This window comes from Bufo gargarizans, chromosome 4 (genome assembly GCF_014858855.1).
Source record: "Bufo gargarizans isolate SCDJY-AF-19 chromosome 4, ASM1485885v1, whole genome shotgun sequence".
Taxonomy (NCBI): domain Eukaryota; kingdom Metazoa; phylum Chordata; class Amphibia; order Anura; family Bufonidae; genus Bufo; species Bufo gargarizans.
Window position 1 is genome coordinate 158231693 of NC_058083.1, and position 15677 is coordinate 158247369.

At 38.5% G+C, this 15677-nt stretch overlaps 1 protein-coding gene across 4 annotated transcripts; it reads right to left on the reverse strand.

The window, feature by feature from the left end:
• Positions 1-1734: 1734 nt before the first annotated feature.
• Positions 1735-15427, reverse strand: TRIM59 (tripartite motif containing 59). Of its 4 annotated transcripts, none has more exons than XM_044290791.1 (3): positions 15373-15418; positions 11862-12016; positions 1735-5462 (listed from the first exon to the last, which is right to left on the reverse strand). In XM_044290791.1, exon 3 carries the CDS (start codon positions 5457-5459, stop codon positions 4272-4274), a length of 1188 nt encoding a protein of 395 aa, XP_044146726.1. In that variant the 5' UTR covers positions 5460-5462; positions 11862-12016; positions 15373-15418; the 3' UTR covers positions 1735-4271. The 4 variants fall into 4 exon arrangements, with proteins under 4 accessions (XP_044146726.1, XP_044146725.1, XP_044146724.1 ...); XM_044290790.1 differs by having other exon boundaries at positions 11857-12016; XM_044290789.1 differs by lacking the exon at positions 11862-12016 and having other exon boundaries at positions 15373-15427.
• Between the last annotated feature and the right edge of the window lie 250 nt (positions 15428-15677).

Here is a 15677-nt window from a genome sequence, read left to right on the forward strand (position 1 = left end):
CCCCTTTAGGGTTGAGACCACAAGGTGTGGCCAAGCCACAGACATCTGCTGTGTCCAACTGCTGCACGTCCATGAACTCTGACAGGTGAAGTGAATAACACGGATTATCTTGTGACAATGGCACCCGTCATGGGTAGGATATATTATCCTGCAAGTGATCAATCAGGTCTTGAAGTTGATAGGGAAGGGGGGGGGGGGGGGGCAGGAAAAATGGGCTGGTGTACAGATTTGAGCAACTTGAGATGGCTACTAACATCTTTGTGCCAAATAACTCGATGTTCGTGTTCAGAGGTGTTGTGATGTCTACACATCAAAGGGTCAGAGCTGTGATGACAACATGAATGGGGTCTACACAGTTTTAAGCAGGCGGTTTTCATGTTATGGCTACTCCGTGTATGTTGGGGGCAAAAAAAAACATCCATCTTAGACCAATATCATGAATGTTACCAGCATAGGTAGCAATGACCTCCAATTTGTAAACTCTGACCAATGTTTTAAATGAGCTTTTGAATGAATTCTGGGGGTAATCACTAAGTACAATTGTATGCAGTCATCATAGACCCTCAGACTAGTAACACATAAACCAAGCTACCTCCATCGCAGTATCTGCACACACACAAGTAGTATTACATAACTTTCTCCTTGCATTCCCCCTTTACTGTTATTTTTTTATTTTTTTGCAGAGTATAAAAATTCTGGTTGATAAGAAAACACCAGACTTACTTTCTAGGTGACCACCATTTCATTACAGGCAGTTACATGTACCGAAAGCTCCCATAATCTAGTTTAACGTTGCAATATTTTTCTAAGCCAAAAAAAAGAAACTGCATGTGAAATTATACCAAAAAACAGCTCAAGGGGGTGGAAGCAATCTAAAGTCTACAACCAGCTGAAAGGAAAATTACCTGTTTAAATTACATTTTTATGTTAAATATGTCTAATTTAGTGAGGTTATTTTGTTTATTTATATATTATATTTTATTTTTATCCACACTCAGCCTAATAGTAGGTGCTACTTTTCGGTCCGTTTTTGGCAGTTCCCTTTTCATTATTGCAGACAGGCTTAGTATGACAGATACGACCTGTATATGGATAACAGGATCACACCAGTCACAAAACATGATTGTCACGGCTGACCTGCCCCCTCCTGACCACTGCAAAGGTCGAACGGCATGTCTAGAAAACTCTCCTACAGCAGTCCCCTCCAGACTGCGGTGGAGACTTCTCATCCGCGCTTACTATACGCCTCTTTTCACCAAGGTTTGTAAACCGTCAAAATGGCGCAGTGTAAGACAAATTTCTCAAAAGTCTCACGTCACTTGATAAATAAGGCACATTTATGGCAAAGGCACCAACACGTAATAAATGTGGCAGAAACAATACGCCTTGAAAACCATGCCCCCTTTTTCCTCGCAAACTCAAAAAAAGATGTGAATGGCGAAAAATAGCTCTAAATAGGCACAAGTGGCTTGAAAAATGAGGTGAAACATTTTTAGCACAAAAAAGGCACAATTCGTGATAAAAATCAGGTGAAACTACAATGATAAATGTCCCCCTATGTGTTTATGGCCCATGGTGGCTGTTGGAAAGCATATCTCTAAATACGGTTAAGAACAGCTCAGGTAAGATGTCAGCCCCCATAATCATGTCAGGGAAACAGAATAAAAATGTCTACAATCCGAAAATAAAATAAAAACAAATAAAAAAAAAAAAAAGGATATGTATCTGGTTTTAACTGGCAGAGAAAATTATAGCTGACACATTCCCTTTTTCCAGCAGTTAAAACCAGATAGTGGCACATATCCTTTTTTCTAATGTTTTTCTTTTCGGATTGATTTTTTATTATTTTTGTAATCTATTGAACATGGTTATGACAATAAACTGGAAGGAATTCATTGACTTCTCCAGGAGAGTTTACTGTACAAGGAATGAGTAGATAAGCTATGAGCATCACCTATTGGGAATGGTGGATCTATCTATCTATCTATAATTGTAATCCTGCCTGTGATGATAATGAGATGACTGCTGACTAGTGATCTGTATGGACCACAAAATGGCGCCTACTATGAGGCTTAGTGGCCAGTGAGAAAACAGCAGGATTTTAGGATTTTTTTATATATATAAATAGTGGCATGGAAAATTAAAACTAACCACCAAAAAGTATTTAAAATATCTTTAATATAAAAAACTTCATTTAAACAATAGGTCATTTTCTGATAACACATGGCCTTTAAGGCTACAGCTACACCTAAGCTTTTTCTCTCACTACATCAACTTGTGATGATTATTAACATCACGGAAATCACTTGCCATAGAAATGCATTGATTAGCTTGAAAATCTTTTCAAAATTGCTGCAGCCAAGTGAGTCACTGGGGTTCTTTTAGTCACTAAGTCCAGGGATTTCTGAGAAACTTTTAACCCCTTTAATGCAATATGATGTACAGTACTTGTATGTCAAGCAGTTGCATAGCGCAGCCTGACACCGAGCAGGCTCCATATGTGGTGGATGCTGCTGAAATTACAGCAAGCAGACATCTACCAGCAGTGACTGGGATAACTTTGATCCCTGTCATTTAACCCCTCAGATGTCACTGTCAATAGCGACTGTGGTATCTGTGCGGTTAGACAGCAGGAGGGGGCTCTCTTATCAGAGCCCCCACAGCGAATTCACAGCTCCCAGACTTGTCATAGCGAGCTACCTATAAAGTTGTGCCCGAGACACGGCCTGACAGGCAGCCTGTAAAATACCATAGACTGCAATAGTTTTCTATTGCAGTTCATGGTAAAGGCAATCAGAAGATTGTTTAAAAAGTACAGTGAAAAAAAGTTTTAAAAAAAACACATAAATATTACAAATGCAAATCACATGTCCCCAATTTTATACATAAAATTAAACAATAAAAAACAAAAACATAATTGGTATGGCCACATCCCAAAATTTCCAAACTAATAAAATCTAAACATTATTTATTATACATGGTCAATGCCATAACAGACAAAAGGTCAATTTGTTGGGGGGTTTTTGGTCATGTGGCTCTCCCCCGCCAAAAAAAAATATAGAATAAAAAGTGATTTAAAAAAGTTATATGTACCCCAAAATGGTACAAAAAATTAAATAAAGCTTGTTCCGCAAAAAGTGAGCCTTCACACAGCTCAGTGTATGAAAAATAAAAAAGTTATGGCTTTCAGAATATGGTGATGCAAAAAAATGTAAACGTAGTAAATCATAAAATATATAACTTTGGTATCACTGTAATCGTACTGGTTATGATGTTATTTTTAGCGCACACTCAACACTGTAAAAACTAAATGACATAATTATGTTTTGTCTTTTTAATTTTAACTAACATAGAATTTTTTGCCTTTTTCCAATACAAGACATGATAAATTGAACGATGCCATTGAAAAGTAGAACTTCTCCTGGAAAAAAAAAAAAAAGGAAATAATCCCTCATATCCCATATGGCTATGTGAACGGAAACTTAAAAAAGTTACGGCTCTTGGAAGGCGGGGAGGATAAAACAAATGGCTGTCTCCTTAAGGGGTTAAAATAGCAAACAGATACTTTTTTTCTTCATAGAGGAACATGAAAATCTTTTGGAAACCTCTTGAAAAATCGCCTGTTAATGTTTTGATTACTTTCATTAAAAAATAAAAATTCTTACCACAAAAACTTTAGGTGTAGCTTAAGGGCCCATTCACACAGGCAGTTGATCAGGCTAATTATCATCATTAGAAGTCCTAAACTAGTGAATGAAGAGAGCTGTGTGTGCACGACCACCTCTTCATTCCTGGCAGCATACAACGGGGTCCTGTTCTCGAGACAGGAGTGGGTGTAAATGTGCAGGCAATCTGCCGAACAAATCGGGCATAGGGGGATGAACAATCACAGTAACGTTTCATCCCCATACAGCAGTGATGAGAGCTGCATGTAAATGGAATGAAATCGGGAATGAATGAATATCTCGATCATTGCTCAATGTATCAGCCTGTGTACACTTTGTCATGGTTCTGTGTACAGTATACAGTACTAGTTTTAATCCATATTATGGTCAGTAGTTTTCTGTATATATTCATCTCTATAACTAATTACACGGAGCTTCTAGAGGGGGGGGGGGGGGGTAATGATTCAGTATACATCATCCATGCTCCCATGTAATAAGGATCCTGACTACACCTGTGTTTATGGATGTAAAGCTGTCTGTCTTTTGTGTACTGGCAGAGAGGTTGTGGGTGATGCTGTGTACCAGAGACAATCTACAGTATACCAGTCAAAGCTTAAGTAAAGAATGCAGATGGGCAATAAAGTCAAGATATAAGCTAGAAAACCTGTGAGAAACTGTCTTTACGTGACTCTCTCCAAAATGAAGAGCTGGTCCCATGATTTCAGAAAGACATGTCTGATAACGAGTAGTGAAGTCTGATGGAATTACTGAGCTAAAGTAAATGAATAATGATATAAAACTAATAAATAAGAGAAAAGCAACTAGGATCCAATTACACTGAGGACTGCTTTGAATCGCTCGGTGCTCCCTTTTCTGAAAATTAATGCCAAACTTTGGTATAGGCAGCAGGGGAACATCCTCAGTATTTGACTTTAGCCATTTATCCTTAAATATTTGGCCAACCCTTGGGTAGATCTCAACTGGCCGAACGGGCAACAGCTGCTGCTTCTTCAAAGCCATCATTCTTTGTTGTATGTCATGAATGGTTTCTAGGTATACCAGTGGAGATTCCTCTGTCTGAGCTGAGCTGCACAAAGATGCTAGATCTAATTCTTCATCTCGTATTTGCTTCATCTCCTCTATTTGTGGAGCAAAAACATCAACCACTTGTTGGTTAAGATCATTGAGGGAGGATAGAAAATCTTGCTTTTTCTGCTCAAGTACTTCAATCAAATTGTCAAAAAACACAAGCACCTCCTTTTTGTCCTCCAGAACGATGTTTTTACAGTTGGTCATTTGCTCCTCTAATGCCCGGATTACAGAGGACACACCTGTGAAGTTCTTATCACTGAGGGCAGCGAATAATCTAGAAGCTGTCTGCTGCTCTTTTGTGTAAGCAACATCTGGGTCATCTACGGGGTGACCTTTATGTGGTCCTACCGTAAGACACTGGCCACATATCAGTTTTCTGTCTTTAAGACAAAACATGTTTAGCTGATGTCTACTATGTTCAGCACAGGTTTTTGTTTGATGGTTACTTTTATATTTTTCCACAATGGCCTTCAATGCAAAGTTGACAGGTAGCGAGTGAACTCCTGAGAGAACGTCTGTGGTCCCTCTACAGGCTGGACATTTCAATCTCCCCATTGACAATCTCCATAAATAGCCATCTGAAGACCTGATTAAGTTTTCAAGGCACTTCCTGCAAAACGAATGTGAGCACTGTAGAATTCGAGGATCATCATACACGCTCAAGCAGACCGAGCAGGTCATTTCTTCTTCTAAATGTTCCATTTCCTAAAACAAATGGAAGATAATATTAAAGATTAGAAATATAAAACGAAGACCTGAAAAAAAGCATCTGGATACGTAACTGTACGGTGTCCAAACAAACCAAAGACTGTCAATTTCCCCAACATGTCCGCATTTCAATGTTAGGCTGGGGCTATATGCAATTTTGGCAGTGCTGAATTTTTTTGCGACTCTGGGGCACAGTCACAGCAACTTGTGAGCTACGCTGTGACTCTATTCAGTTCAATGGCAGCACTGCTGCAAACGAGCGTTTGTCACACAACCTCCAGCCTTAAACTTTATCAATTTTCTGAATTTCCCTCACCAAAATGTCTACATCCCAGGAGTCTAGAATAATAGAACATGGAGAAATCAGACCCTCATATATGGTATATACTGTAGCTGGCAGTGTAGTGGATGCATGATCTTGCTTCACTCTATACCCACTCCTACTGCTCAGCATCACACAGCTTTAGGGCTCATGCACATGACCGTTGGGTGTTTTGTGGTCCGCACAGATACCAGCTGTGTGCATTCTGCATTTTAATGGAACGGAACAGCCGCCCCCAAATCCTATCAACAATCCTATCCTTGTTTGTAATGTGGACAATAAAAGGACATGTACTTTTTTTTGTGATATGGACACAGAACGAACACAGAGTCATTTTCGTTTTTTGCGGCTCCATTGAAGTGAATGGTTCCACATACGGGTCGCAAAAAAAATTAACCGACACAGAAAAGAAATACGAACATTATTAGCCATCTATCACTTCCCAAAGACAATGTACTGCAAGGGAGATCAATTTGCACATCTGTGGGCCCTCAATACAGAAAAGGTAAAAAATAAATAAATAATAATCCAAAATAATATAATAGACAAACCCAGTTAACCCCTTCCTGATGCCGCACTTTTTGTTTTTTACTCCCTGCTTTCCAGGAAATGTTTATATTTTTTCTGTTCACAGCATGAGGGCATGTTGTGGGATAGGTACTTTCTAATGGCACCACGTAATTTTCCATATGATATAGTGGGAAGATGATTTTTTTATTTTAAATAAGGTGGAATTGGGAAAAAACACACAATCCCACCACTGTTTTATGAGTTTTGTTTTTATGGCATTTCTTATATGGTAAAAGCGACTTATTAACTTCATTCTCCAGGTCAGTACGATTACAGCGATTCCACATTAATATAGTTTTTCTTATGTTTTACTACTAAAAAAAAAAAAAAAATTTGAAAAAAAAATTCTTTGCATCACCATATTCTGACACCCATAACTTTTTAATATTTATGTCTATGGAGCTGTGTGTGGCTCATTTTTTGAGGGAAGATCTGTATTTTTCATTGATACAATTTTGGGGTGTGTAAGACTTTTAAATGACTTTCTTCAAATTTTAGGGAGGTGAACACTCTAAATATACAATTTGCCATTTTTGGGGGTTCCCCAAAAATGGCAAATTGTATATTAAATTTTTTTTTTTCCTGTTTCGCCGTGTACTGTATGGGATAAATACATTTATATTTTAATAGTTTAGCCATTTTCGGACGCAGTGACACTAATGATCTTTATTTTTTGTTATCTTTGTTGTTTATTTGTAAAATGAGAAAAGGGGGCAATTAAAATTTTTCTATTTTTTTATTCTTTTGTCTTTTTTATGGCTATATTTTGTCATCTGATCGCTTATTCCATAGACTAGTGTGGGAGAATCACTACATTCCTATCAAGCCCTGTCTGAACTTTGCTATGGCAGGCCTTCAGTAGGCCCAAAGCTACTACAGCAACTGAACAGCTAGATGATATTGTTGAGGGGCAACCATTTGGACTCCGGGAAAACATGCTCCTGGTAAATGACTACTCAGATTCCATGGTGACAATTGACAATGCAATCCAAGTGGTTAAAGGCCCGAGATTGACGTTGTTGCCAACCACGAATACTTCCAGTGGGTATCTGCTGTATAAAACAGCAGGTATTCTGCGGCTATGGTGCAAGCTTAGATCCTGAGCACACACCAACTTTAAAGACCTGACATTTGCCGTACATGTACATCGAGAAGGGGTTATCAACTAAATAAAAGGCAAATTCACACACAGCAGATTTGTTGCATACATTTCTGCACATGCCCCATTCATCTCATCACATGCTGTTTAAATAACCCAATTCACATGCATTTTTCAGTGATCAAAATTTCTGCATCAAATCTTCTGCATGTGAATTCAGACATATTCAGCTTGATTAGTTATCTATACCCCTTCCATCTGACATGGTCAAATTATATATGGACACATTTAAAGGACATTTGTCAGCAGGCTCAACCCCATTAAAAGTCCATAATGCCTGGTAGGGCTGACCCTGCTGATTAAAAACATACCCTTCTTCCCCTAGTCTGTTGCTACATTTAGCATAAAGGTTTTTATAAATATGCAAATTAGGCTTAAATGCACTGAGGCAACCAGTGCTGAGGTGCTAAGGTGCACAAAGTTGCTAGGGCCTGCCCTCAGTGCACTTAAGCCTTAGAGGCACATTTATTAAGACCGCCGTTTTATACGCCGGTCTTAATAAAGGCCCATAGCTGGAGATGGATCCGCCGAAGTTAAGAGCCGCAGGCCTCTCCATAACTTCGGCACATTCAGCGCCAGTTCTAAATGAAAGGCAGGTTCCTTGCTATCTTACATTTAGGCCATTTTCTCTGCCTAGAAAAGGCGTTGAAAATGATGAATGAGATGGACCTGCCGACCCATCCCCTTCTCTACCCACAATTTCAGACTTGGCGTGAGAGGGGAAAGGTCGCAGATAGCGGCGCAACTAACATTTGTGCCACCATCTCCGCCTAAAAAATGCCTAATTTAGGTGTATTTCAGATTAGTAAATGACCCCCTTAATTTTTAAAAACACTTATTTCTACTAAACACACCAATGAATGGGGGGGGGGGACTATGTTTTTAATCAACCCTACCAGACATTATCATGGATCATGTGATCACTAGAACGAGGAAAGAGAAGTGTTCGCATATCACACTCTCTTTCTGCTGCAGAGGATGGAATCGAGACAGGCCCATATCAATAGTTTTTGGGAAAACTCAGTGGTACTGAATTGTGTAGCCTGTAACATTACTTGTATCCACAAAAAGAGTCTGGTGGCTTACACTCAAATAAAAAACACATACCATATGTTAAATGTAAAATAACAGAAAATATGAAACTTAATTTTAGACAAATCTATAAAATCTACATTTTTTTTTATTTTATTTGTAGAATAAGGTCTCAACTATGGAACAAATGTGATCTGAAGACAGCCTTACCCATTCTTATACTTACCCCACCAAGTGTAAATACAAAAGGTCTCATAAGGAGATATAAAATTCTCACAATTAGGCCGAATGCACACGCTGCATTTACTGGTAAAAGGTGAATTGTGTTATGGATTCCATTACCATGGACCATAACACAATTCTATGACGGAATGCATAACGGAAACGGGACGGATCTGCATTCCATCATAGAATTGCGTTAAGGTCCGTGGTAACGGAATCCATAAAGCAATTCGCCTTTTACCAGTAAACGAAGCGTGAACGAATTTTAAAATATGAAATTTGCTCATCTCTAATTGGTACCATTTTTAGGTACAAGACTTTTTGATCGCTTGGTGTTCAATTTTTTTTGTCACGCTGCCTCACAAAAAGTGCCTGTTTTGGGATAATATTTTTTCTTTTCTTTTTTTTTTTACAGCATTCACCTGAGGAGGCATCTCATGCAATATTTTTATAAAGCAGGTTGTTACGACGCGGCGATACCTAATATGTCTATCATTTTTATTTTTGTTAAGTTTTACACAGTGAAAGCCTTTTTGAACAGAATAAAATCTTGTTTTTGTGTTGCCATTTTCTGAGAGCCATAGTTTTTTATTTTTTGGACGATTCTCTTTGCGGGATGAGATGACGGTTTGATTGGTACCATTTTTGGATACATACGCTTTTTTGATCACTTGGTATTACACTTTTTGTGAGGCAAGGTGACCACTTTTATTTTATTTTTTACAATGTTCACCTGACACAGCGAATACCTAATATGTCTACTTTTCTTTTTTTACCAATTTTTTTATTTTTATTAATAATTTTGGGAAAAGGATGCATTTTTTTTTTCGCTTTTTTTTTCCCCCACGTTTTTTGGCGTAGAAGAAAATGGAAATCTACGCCGGTCAGGGGCTGGCATAGATTTCAGTACAGATGCACGGACTGCCAAAAGCTGTGCCTAAGTAAAGGGGTTGTGCAGGCCACTTATATTGATGACCTATCCTCTGGATAGGGCAGTAATATCTGATTGGTGGGAGTCTGATACCTTGGACCCCCGCAGATCAGCTGTTTGAAGAGGTAGCGGCTCTCGATGGGAGCGCCGATTCCTGTTCATTACACTACGTGTGAATGCAGCAAGTACTTGTCATTACACTGCACTGCCGAAACTTTCAAGATGACGGGCAATGTAATGAACAGGAAGCATCACTCGCATGGAGAGCTGCCTCCTCTTCAAACAGCTCATCGGCGGGAGTGCCAGGTGTGGGACCTCCACCGATACTGATGACCTATCCACCGGCCTATGAGTGGGGTTATCATAGGCCAGTGTACGCTGCTGGTCTATGATAAATCAGGGCCACAATATTTTAGTATAATGAGCGTATATAATGTCCTTAGCTTCACAGGTGCATTGCAAATGTGACGAGTGTTACTAGAGATGGACTTATCTTCAGTAAGTTATAACTTCTTTTACTAATGAATACAGAAACTGCTGGTTTTGATATGGGCAGGTTTGGAATGGTAAGGCTGTGTTCACATCTCTGTTTCGGAGATCTGGTGCAAATGCTGGCTATCAGCCAGACAAAAAAACATTGCATGCAACAGTTTTTGTCTAGCCAAACCCCATTATTTATGCGTGAAATCTGCCGGATGACCGCCAGACCTTATTGCAGTCCATAGGGATCTGACGGAGAAGTATAGGATCCGGCAGGCTGTTTTACGGCACAGAGATGTGAATGAAACCTAAGGCTAGGTTCACACAAGCAAGTTTTTTTTGTCCAGAACACATCTGTCTGGATTTGTGAACAGACAGCATCCGGACTGAACCCTGACCCATTCATTTCAGTTGTTTTCCACTGACCATCTCTCCATTAGGCCTCATGCACACGGCCATGGCCGTATTGCGGACCGCAAACGGCATGTCGGCATTCCACAGCCGCCGGCCGTGTGCACCACGCATCATGGATGCAGACCCATTCTCTTGAATGGGTCTGCAATTCCGGAAATGCGGAACGGAACACCGGAAGCACTATGGAGTGCTTCTCTGGTGCTTCTTTCCATGGTTCCGCACAGTACTTTGTACAGGAGGACCAGTGGGTCTTAGAAATATTGGAGGTCTAATCTAAGGTCTGATTCGGGTTCTGAGCTGAGGTCTGAATGGGGGGGGTCATATTAAAGTTGAGGGTCTGTTATGAGGTCTGATTAACACTGGGGGCTCGGAGCTGAGGTCTAATGAAAAAAAAAAAAAAATATATATATATATATATATATATATTTGAAATTATTTTCCTCCCCTAAAATTTGGTACTTACCTTTAGAATTCTTATGTCCCTGGACACATTTGTTTGCGCTCTTGCATGCTGGGGTACCACATGAGCGTGCCAGGCAATCACAGCCTGCTCAGTGATATGTTGACCATAGTGATGTCACTAGGGTGGGCTGCAATTAGCTGGCCGGTGCATTTAATGTCACCCCTATGGATGACACACCAGCATGCATTAGTGTATACAGAAATGTAGCAATGCGACTTCAGAGTGGCAGTAAAAAATTTGAAAAGCAAGTCAATTAATACATTTTATTATTTAAATATTTGAATCTTTTTTTTTTTCTCCCAATACATTAGATTTCTGCAGTGCATAAGCTCACCCCATACACATTAGCTCTACTATGACTGGAAAGGAGGGCGTGGAGGGTGGTCTTTCAGACACTCAGACGTCTGCTGAGCTCTAGGGGGAGCACATTTATCGACCGGTTGGATTTTTCCTGTCCAATTCTATTGTTCCCCAATCGCCATCTCAGGTGACTGGCAGCTGCTCACTCCACCCTTCTCCATAGGGATTAATATGCATGTTTGGCATGGGGAGGGAGGGGGGGGGGGGGGGGGTTATAAGGGTGTTAACTGCTGGCCAAAATATCTTTCTTTTATGGGTGGCCAGCTTTAGTGTCCTTTTTATTACATTTGTCTCGGGCATGATTTAAGCACGTACCACTAGGAAAGTGGGCAGATTAAATTTAGCAAGCTGTTCCTTAATTCCCCCCACCAACACTCCTCCTTCCGTCCCATGGGCTGATCAATGCGAAATAACATGTTTATTGAGATGAACTGTTACCTTACAGTATAATATCTGTGTGACACTTCACAGCAGAGCGACAGGCTGGGAAATGACTGGGCCTGCAAGGGTTGAAAACCTTAGATCTATTCCTGTCTGGCCACAAAGCTGTCGTTCTCCAGTCTTTAAAGGGTGAATCCAGACAATGAGTCGGCAGGAACTGTAACGATGATGGAAAGGTTATCCATTCAATATACTGAGAATTATAATCCCCATTTCTATCACTGATGCCAGTCTATAGAACTCAGGGCACATATATACGTACTTTCTATATAACGGCCCCCTTATGATGTGATTATCCAGACCATGCCCTCCGTTCTAGCTGCACCATAATTCACAGCTGATAACATTTACAATGCATCGATAAGTAGGCTAGCCCAATATAAAATGAGAATACATGAACACATATGACGCATTTTATTGTGGACCTACATGTATGGGCGAGCACAAGGCATTATGTGCATTTTAGTTTTTTATTCTATTTTACCATGCAATCCAGGATACTTGTAGTACTAAAATCTAATAGTTACATTTCTAACAGTCCCAATAAGTGCTTCATACATATAAAAATGCTACAAAAAAAAAGCATAAAGGTAAAACACAGAAAACATACTATATCTATCTAATGAATGGGAAAAGAGCACTGAACGTTCAGTTATTTTTAAAGGTTGCATCTGCATTTTTTTTATATATTTTTTTTTTTTTGCATTTATCAGGGTAAAATTATAAGAACATCTGGTTAAAAAAAGGGTGTGGACCAAGAAGTGTGCCAGGATACAGAAGGGGTGAGGCAATGCATTCTCATCATTAGTACCATTAATAAAAAATTGCCTTTTTTATACATATTAACCATGCAAGCTCTCTACTGCACAGAAAATATATCAAATATAATTTTACATGTTCATTTTCCTTTTCACAATATTTTTTATATAATATATGAATACAATAATAATTTACATACTACAACAGGACAGAAATATAACTATTATATATATAGATATTATATATATATATATATATATATATATATATATATATATATATACACACATACATACATACATACACACACACACACACATACAGAAAGAGATTCTCAGAAGCAAACTTCCCAGTATATTTTATGTATTATGAAATAAGTCACTTGGAATATCCATTTTTTAGAATTGACTAGGGGTCATAAATGAAAATGTAAAGTAAAATGTAAAAACAATTTAAAAAGGAAATAATTTAAATAAAAAATGTGAACTACTTATTGAGAGGTCACTGTGAATATAAAAGTAATGTAAACTGTAGGGCGATACCTTGACCTTGTAACTTCTCCCATTTTACACTATTTCTCCTACTATTACAGAATCCTGTAATAATATTGTACCAAGCACCATATGCTCTCACCAGCTTTTATTCCTTAATCCTTTTTGTTTTGGCTAATTATAAATGCTCATTCTTAATCACATTCATTCTCTAACAGATTATATTTTAGCCAGGAATACATAATGCATCTAAAAACCATACAATTCAATTAGATTGTTTAGATTCCTTTCACAGAATCTTCACGTTCATCCAATTGCTGTGCACATTGTAATACACAGAGTTACACAAAAACCACTGGGATCAAATGCAAATAGCTTCTTCTACTCCAAGATGAGACTTTGCTTCTACAGATTTAAAGCAAAACCTTTTTCAAAATTAAACTGTGGATCTCCTTGTATCTGAAATACTTATAATGTATCAATCAGTAACATACAGAAAGGGAAAACGTATTGGTCCAGATATTTAGAAATAAAAGTCTATCAAAAACTGCAGCACAGCCCTGGGCAGGTGGACCACTAGATGAGGCAGTGAAAAGGGTTTCAGACCCAATTTATTCCCCTACAATATTTCAGCCCTTTTCACTGACTATTGCAGTGCTGCCTCACCTTTTGTTAATTTATATTTATCTGTCTGTCCATATAAAATATATATAATATATATATATATATATATATATACACACACACACACACACACACACACACACACACACATATACATATCTATATAATTATCTATTCCTTTTTTTAATTATAATCACATTTTTATTTAAATTTATAAATTATTATTAATTTTACTTAATTATAAAATGTGAGTGCATGTATTAATTCATTTATATTTATTACGTATATCCATATCCAGCTCTTCTCTTTGTGCAAGAGGATTTTGGATGGATGTATTAATTTCTTGTCTGCTTGATTTTTTTTTGATTTTTTTTTTGCTGTAATGGAAGCTTTTAAATAATAAAAAAATAATCAAATATTTTTCTAATTAAACAAATAAAAATGATCAGGGGATAATATTGGGGTTGGACTGTGGGTTATTGGGGCTCCTGTAGTAATAGTGGCAGCACTGTGCACCACTAAGGGAAGACACAAAGGATAATAATGAAGATGGTGCTTATTGCTAGAAATAATAATTATGATATAAAACATTGGAGACTGCCTTCATGGGAGCTAAATGGAGAAGTGTTTTTTGCATTCAGTGCCCCATCTACATTTGGCAGGTATGTACTGGTTATACTGGGATTTAGCTTTCCAAAATATGTATCATCTGTGTAAGGGATGAGGTGCCTGAAGGATCCAGTGTGATAGAAAGAGACAGGCAGACATATAAGACAGGCAGATATATATATATATAGAGATATAGATATATATATATATATATATATATATCTATATATCTAGCTCTATCTATCTATCTATCTTATATATCTGTCTGATATCTGCCTGTCTGTCTGCAGATATCAGACAGACAGATATATAAGACAAACATATATATATACACACAAGACAGACAGATATATATAAGACAAACAGATATATGAGATAGATATGACATACATAGATGCATGAGACAGATGAATAGGTAGATATATGAAATACATAAGTTATAAAAGAAAGACAGATATATATATATATATATATATATATAACAGACAGAGATATACAAGACAAACAGATATATGAGATAGATATGACATACATAGGTGCATGAGACAGATGAATAGGTAGATATATGAAATACATAGTTATAAAAGACAGACAGATAGAGCAGACACACGATGAGATATATAAGATAGATAGATAGATAGATGAGATAGATATGACATATATATATATATATATATGAGACAGACAGACAGATAGAGTAGACACACTGACAGGCAGATGAGATAGATAGGACATACATATATGAGACAGACAGATGAATAGGTAGATATATGAAATACTCAGCTGTAAAAGATAGGTAGGTAGAAAGTCCAGTGCTATAGGCTGTAAAAAGGACCCCTCTCCGATTAGTGTATAGGATACAACGCGCAGCCTGCTGGGGGTTGTAGTTCAACAACAGCTGGAGTCTATGTACCATTGCTGGCACTGCACATGGAGTCTATAGATAGGAGTTTCTCTCTCCGGTAGTATCAGGACACTGGGGCAGCACAGTCTTCTCGGTGGGCTCAGTATCAGAACACAGGGTCCTTACCTCGGTGCCGCGGCGTCTTTCTGCCGTGCAGTGTGGGTGACAGAACCGGGCTGCTTGTAACGTCAGTGTGGAGAGTGGCGGCACTGCGCATGCGCATTCCATTCAAACTCCAGAGGCGGCGAATAGTAAAAGTTCTTTTCGAAAGTAATCACCCGGGGCCGCCAGTGAGAGCAGCCCGGCCTGGTAACCGCTGCCTGACGCTGGGCCGGGAGCAGACCGCCTGCAAACGCCTCATGTAGTCTGTGGACGGGGTGAAAGACTAGTAAGGAGCGGCGGGAGTCCTGTGTAACCGCTGAAATACCTCT

What these genes read in the sequence shown, in the direction of transcription:
- TRIM59 (XM_044290789.1), bottom strand. Translation starts at nt 5,459, where the DNA reads ATGGAACATTTAGAAGAAGAAATGACCTGCTCGGTCTGCTTGAGCGTG.